The sequence below is a fragment of the Physeter macrocephalus genome, chromosome 16 (assembly GCF_002837175.3).
Source record: "Physeter macrocephalus isolate SW-GA chromosome 16, ASM283717v5, whole genome shotgun sequence".
Taxonomy (NCBI): Eukaryota; Metazoa; Chordata; class Mammalia; order Artiodactyla; family Physeteridae; genus Physeter; species Physeter macrocephalus.
Window position 1 is genome coordinate 104026982 of NC_041229.1, and position 6872 is coordinate 104033853.

The 6872-nt window shown below is 57.5% G+C and overlaps 1 protein-coding gene across 1 annotated transcript in view; it reads right to left on the bottom strand.

Moving 5' to 3' along the window:
• The window catches only part of C16H11orf24 (chromosome 16 C11orf24 homolog), a 7796-nt gene extending 3396 nt beyond the window's left edge, over positions 1-4400 (bottom strand). Inside the window, 2 exon segments of the mRNA XM_028501524.2 lie at positions 3092-3289; positions 3665-4400. Of these exon segments, the coding sequence (XP_028357325.2) occupies positions 3092-3289; positions 3665-3851 (385 nt within the window). The 5' untranslated portion in view covers positions 3852-4400.
• Positions 4401-6872: the final 2472 nt, after the last annotated feature.

A 6872-nucleotide genomic window follows, 5' to 3' on the forward strand; every position in this document is an offset into this window, starting at 1 on the left:
ACCCATCCCCCATCCACTCACCACCCATCCCCCATCCACCGCCCATCCCCCATCCACCCATCCCGCACCCACTGCCCATCCCCCATCCCTTCGTCCAATACTCCCTGAGTGCCTGCTCATGCTCCAGGCAGTGCACTCAGGACAGAAAGATGAAAGCCACACAGCCCCCTCCTCCAGGGAGCCTGCCTCCAATGGGAGACACAGAAAAGAGGTCAGTGTAGGCTGGTGCCAGCGTAGAGGGACTAAGTGTCGGGAAACAGGGAGGAGATGGCACCTGGGAGGCTGCGAAGGGTAAGGTGGAGGCTGGTCCTCTGTACGGAGGCCCCAGAGGTGGGTGGGAGAGGACAGCGTGGTGCAGGGCCCACGAGGCACGGAATTCAGCTGGTGGGGGGTGGAGGCGGGGGCCCGGGAAGGTAACCTGGCTAGAAACACCTGAGCCACGTTCTGAAAGACGGCTGGGATCCTCCGGTGGGAAAGGGGTCGGGAGCAGCAGGAGGAGCAGCAGGGCCAGAGGCCTGGGGACGGTGCAGTGAGACCTGGGCTTAAACGAGAGAGGCCACCCCGGGGCGGCTTGCGTTGTGGTGTCGGGGGAGGCGAGCCCGTGCAGGCCCGAGGCAGGGGTGTGACGAGCGAGGTGTCCCGGCAAGGGGCAGCTGGGGTGGCGACGCAGGGGGCAAGGCCCGAGGAGGCTGACTCAGTAAAGGGGTTCCACAGCAGGCGACAGAGGGTGGGCTAAGTGGACCTGGTCGCAGAAGCCCTGGTCTCCGAGGGTTACGGTGCAACTGCAGAAACTTACAGAGACGCCACCGCAGCTGAGCTTCACCAGGATGAGGGCTGCGTGCAGCCAGGACTGGCTTCCCGAGCGCACAGCGGGGGTCTCCCCACACTCACCCCGGGTCTCTCCCACATGCTGGCAGGCTCAGGTCCCTCACCACAGGGGAACCGAGGGGGCAGGTGGCCTCAAGTGCCCCATCGCTTCATGCCCTGCCGGCCCTGGGTGCGCCCTGATCCTGTTCTCAGCCCCGCCCCACTGCCGGAGTCCCACGTGGCCCAGGTCCCCTCGGACAACAGCCCAGTCACGTGCAACGAGGGCTAGTCGCAAGACTCAAACTCGACGTGGGCACAGGGCAAGCAGAGCACAGTCCGCTGCGAGTCTGAGGGCAGGCGACTCCTGGGGGTGCCTCCACAATCAGTCCTGCCTGAAGATGCCCTAGGCCCTCGGCCTTTCCCCCGGCCTTCATGGCGAAGCTCTTGTGTTCCACAGAACGCCTTGGAAGGGAGCCTTCAGGTCACTCTGAACGAAGCGTCCTGACGGACTCCTCGCCTTGGCACGGATGCTAAATGCTGCTCTCCACGGCCCTGTGGCCAGGCTGCCCTCGTGCTGAGCAGGGCAGGCTCACTGGCTTCCCAGCAGTCCCAAGGGTCACCTTCAAGCGTCCCCATCCTGGGCCTGCTCCATCTGCCATGACACAGCTGCCAGAGAGATCTTTGTAACCCACAAAGCTGACCCTGCCTCCAATGCTTAAACCCCCTGCTCTCCCAGGATAACTCCTAAGCTGCTTAACATGGCAGAGGCCGCCTTCAAAGTCTGACCCCCGGCCCCTCCCCTGTGAGCCCACGCTCGCCAGACACGTGAAGTACCCGCAGTTCCTGGCCCAGCCCGGCCCCCTCCAGGAGCACTTCCAGCCCTGCTGGCAGCCCCGCGAAAGCAGTCCCCATGCGGCACAAAGGGGCACCTAGAGGGGGCTTTCTTTCTCCCGTGAGCAGCGGGGACTCCTGCAAGGTGGCCCCATGACTGGAAAAACCCCTTGGAGCACAGACTCGGCTGGAAGGCTGGGCACTCCCCTCCCCCACGCTTCTAATCCCTTCTTGAGAGTGGCCAACTTTAGTTTAGGTTCATGGCGCGCTCTCCCGCCAAAACTGTCCACGAGAGCTCCTGGTGTCTTCCAGGTTTAGAAAGGTTCCCCAGCCCTACAAACCACAGATTTGCATCTGTTTTCTCGAGAGCAAAAGGCATTCTTTGTTCTGACTGAAACAAGAGGGGGTGGGGTGGGGAGAGAAGAAACAGACCAATGTCACGAGGGGGAAGGACCGAACCCGGGAGGTTTCAGGCACAAAGAGCTCCCACTCCCCTCCACATTAGCTGATGTAAATGCAGCTGGGCTCTCCGTAAATAAGTGTATTTAAACGACTCCCTCTTTGGCCACTCACGTCCACTGAATGCATTAAAAATGCCACCACTGAGCCCAACATGCTCCCCTAGTCTGAGCCCTGGATCTGACAGGGGCTTCCTGAACGCACCCCAGGCCTTCCACTGCCACCTCACTGCTCCTCTCCGGAGCAGACTCAGGAAACTTTTTCCTCTAGAGAGCCAGATAGCAGATATTTTAGATTTCTGTGGGCCATACGGTCTGTCTTAGCTACTCAAGTCTGCAAAAGCAGTCATGGACCATAGGTATGTGATGGGTGTGGCTGCGTCCCGATAAAACTTTATTTACAAGAACAGGCAGCGGCGGCCGGACGCAGGCCGCAGTTCGCCACCCCCGCCTCTGGCACTTCAGAGCTGATGCTCCAGCTAAGGCAGGAGGAACTGATTCAAGGGCCCGAATGGGTTTCCGCCTTCCCGTCCAGTTCCTCATACTGGAATAGACACGGGCCGTCCCATTTTTGGTCCAGGGACAGACTCTAGTCGGTCTCCTCCCAGGGCCCCTTCTGCTGTGAGGCGCCCCCTCCGCACCCCGCATCAGTGAGATGCAGCACCCCTGCCCGTGCAGCAAGGGGCTCCCATAGTATCGTGGTCTCATGACACAAGGCCCAGAGAGAACCTCACAGAAACAGAAGACGGCCCAGAGGACCACACGGTTCCCATACCTGCCTGGGGACCCCCCACCAGGGCCACCCAAGAAGGCAGAAGTTCTGAGGGCGAAATGCCACAGACCGGGCCTCCTGCTCACTGGATGGCTCCGACCTCTGAGGTCTGCGGTCTTTCCTTTGCCCATCCTGTCCCTGCAAAGCCCCCTCAGGGCCCTTTCCGGGCTCACTGTCCTGTCACTGGGCAGGCGGCCCTGCCCGCAGGGCTTTGGACACTCACGAGAGGTAGCCGCTCAGGGCGTGTGCCCAGGCTGGGCCATCTTCCTCGGGGGGCTGAGGGCTTGACACTGTGCGCCTGTCGGGCGAGGTTTGGCTCTGCGGGAGGCGAGGACGGCTTTGAAGGGCACTCCCAGGCCATGGCACGCTTTGTGGCACACGTGGGATCCAGGCAGATGCTCCACTCTGGTAGAAGATGCATCTACGGTTTGAAAAAGAATAAACGCTCCTTAGGAAAAGCACGGGGGAAAAATCCAGTGAGGAGGGAGGCATTTTTCTAGTGTAAACTCAAGAGGAGATGAAAGAAACTCAGCACCTCCTAGAGTGGCAGATATGCGTAGGTGGTGATGCCTGAGGACCAGCACGGGCCAGCTCTCTATCACGCACGCCCATGCGCACACACAGCAACACACACGCACCTGTGCATAGGTACACACGCGTACGCAGGTGGTCACACGCGCACAGCTACACACGTACTCGTATCCAGGTGCGCATGGCAACACCTGTGTGTGCACTGCCATGTGTGTACACGTGCAATCATACACATGCATGTGTGCAATCACACACAGTTACATACATGAGGTGAGCATGGAGCATGTCTCTAGAGCTAGCTCAGGAACCTCCACTGGTCCCTCGGGAGACCTCTGCTGGATGCCATCACTGTCTCTGCCCTCAGCCAGTGGGGCTGCTGATCGATCACCCCACAGAGACAGGAACCGGCTGCCGTGCAGAGTCAAGAACAGGCCCTCGTGCCGTGACTTCATCCACTGGTACGGTCCTGACTCCACTTTCCAACAGCGTATTCTAAATGTCAAGATTCCCACGTGGGGACCTGTGCTGATCTAAGTTGACTCACAATGGACAAAGCATTAACAAGACTTAGAATCATAGTCTCCCCTGAAAAGGCTTTAGTGAGCCTTAAATGAGGGTCTGGCCAGTTACCCTCATTATCTGGTGCAGAGTGACTGGGCAGATCAAGGTCTCAGAAAGAAGAGACCCCTGTGCAGGAAGGGAATCAGCAAGAAGGACTAAGTGTTGAGTAGGAGATCAGGGCAGGTGGAGACAGGAGGTTAGGCTGGTGCTGGGAGTTCCCATTTTCAGGGGTCAGCCCCTCACAAGTTCTGCAGGGAAGGGGCAGCACCCCACTAGCCAGGCAACCCTATATTAGAAAGGCACCCTCAGAATGTGGCTCTGGGTACCAACTTCATGATCCTCCTCTGGTCCCTGACTCTGTGCTACCTCTCAACATCTCCCATTTCCAATTTCTTATGTTCCCAACCTTGGCTTGACTTTTACCTTTTATGAAACCGTTTGTTATATACAGGGTGCTGTGTGCAAGTTACCTGAAATCAGACTCCAAATTGCTTAATTCCTTTTTCTGGATTACAATTCTCCAAATTGCTTAATTCCTTTTTCCTGGGCTCAACACAAGTGTTACCCGCCACATTCCATCACACTAGTAACTTATTTATCAGCGGCAATGTGGTCCCAGTCCCTCCTCCAAGCTGGAGAAACTATACATACCAAGGAATAGGGATTGCGGAAACAAATACAGGGCAAACCACAGATACCTGCCCTGACACGTCACCTGGCTGAACTTTGGTATCGGAACACAGGCTTTTGGTTTTGTGTATATAGACATTGTCCTGTGGTCCAAAGGAAGTGTCTCTGTGGCAGATGGGAACCCGGAGAACTGGAGAGCGTCTTAATTACATCGCTTCCTTCCAGGTTTTTGGAATTTTTGGTATCAGGTTAAATGCTGATCAAGAGTCTAGTTTTTCCTGGCAGTCTAGGTAGATTTGACATTCCTTCGTCCATTACGCAAGTCTGGCGTATAAGCAGAACATCTGTATTGAAATTTTAGAGATGCTTCCTCCAGGGAGAAAAAAACCCCACAAACATTATTAAAAGCAGATTTCTAAGTAGATATTTATGTCTCATGGCAAACCATGTGGATGTGGATTCCTCATACTAGCCTAACAGCTAATTGCACACACTAACTAGACACCCAGACTCACCTGGAGGAGGCGGGCAGGTAAATGTAAATGCATAACCCCCTCCCAGGTAGAGCGGGCTTGGGGGAGGCCTGGGTCGCCTAAAGGGCCAACTCTTTCTTTGAGGGTAACGCTTCCTGGGGCCCAGCCTTGGCCGGGCAGGACCCTTTAGCTCCCCACCCATCCGGGAGTGTCCCAACTTCCCTCTCCTCCGCTCCCAAACTGGAGCGACCCGGGTCTCTTCTCTGGTTTGGGATCCCCTTAAGCCCTCCTCCTGTCTCCCGCCTCTTGGACTCCCATCCATGCTCCTTCCGAGTCTGGGCCCCCAACTGACTCCTTCCATTCTTTCCTCTCCTCCTATTCCTTACCTCCAATCGTCACCAGCTTGCATTCTGTGTCCCCATTCATCTTTTCTCTTGTCCCCCTCCTCTGCCTCTCGTGGCCCCATGCCCCCTCCTCTGCCTCTCGTGCCCCCATGCACCCCTCGTCCTGTCCCCACCTCCCTCTCTCAGCCCCAAGCCGGCTCAGGCAGCCTTGACAACAGCTCCGCGGACAGCAGCGAGGGCCCCTTACCCGGGCGTGGCAGGCCTGCGGCGGCCCGGAGGCCCTCGGGCGGCGGGGAAGCGCCCGCGGTCCGGCGTGCGGACGTGGCCGGCACCGGAGCAGCGCGACCGCAAGCCACGACTGCTCAGGGCAGCCGCCCCAGCTCTGGCCCCTCCCGGACCGCCCCGGAGGTGACGTCACGGGATGGCGGGGCCGCGCCCGCCGGCGCCGGGAGCCGCCCAGCGGCTCCAGGCGCTGCAGGAGGCGAGCCGGAAGCGGGGGGCGTGGCTGTACCCAGGGCCCCGCCCACCGCGGAGCGGCTCCAGCTACGTCTGGAGAGCGGCTGGAAGCGGCTATTTCGGGCAGGTCTCTGCCGGAAGCGGCGGTTCCTGGTGCTCGTCTCACAGTCTGTGGACACTGCCCTGTAGCGACTGAGGTACCGGGGCTGGGTGATCTCAGAGCTACCCCGACGGCGTTGCCCTGCCACATGCCCTCCCTCATCCCTCCGACTTTATCCAGCCGGGGGGCGGGGGGGCCTGCGCTGGGAGTAAGTCATAGTCGGGATGGCCGCCAGCGTGTTTTGAGTGCTTACTCGTGCCAAGACCTGGGCTTGGTTGGGTGATTTAACTCTGTAATAGCACTGTGACGCGCTTCGCACCCGTTTTACAGATACTGAAACTGAGGCTCACAGAATGTTTCTTAATTGTGAGGTGTGAATAACAGTGGGGCAAAACGGAGTATAGAGGAAAGCGAATGGGACTTGACCTTCATTAGGTATAGGCTTTGGGGGACTTCCCTGGTGGTTCAGTGGTTAAGAATTTGCCTTCCAATGCAGGGGGACTCGGGTTCGTCCGTGGTGGGGGAAATAAGATAACACATGCCGCAGGGCAACTAAGCCGGCAGGTTCTAGAGTCGGAGCGCCACAACTAGAGAGAAGCCGGCGCGCTGCAACGAAGGATTCCACATGCCGCAAGGAAGATCCCGGATGCCTCAACCTGACACAGCCAAATAAATAAATATTTTAAAAAAGAAAGCGTGTATTAAAAAGCAACAACAACAAAAAAGAAATAGGCTTTGAGGGGAGGGAGGGGGATGGACTGGGAGTTTGGGGTTGGTAGATGCAAACTATTACATTTAGAATGGATAAACAAGGTCCTACTGTACAGCATAGGGAACTTTATCCAATCTCCTGGGATAAACCATAATGGAAAAGAACACTTTAAAAAGTATATATATGTATAACTGAGT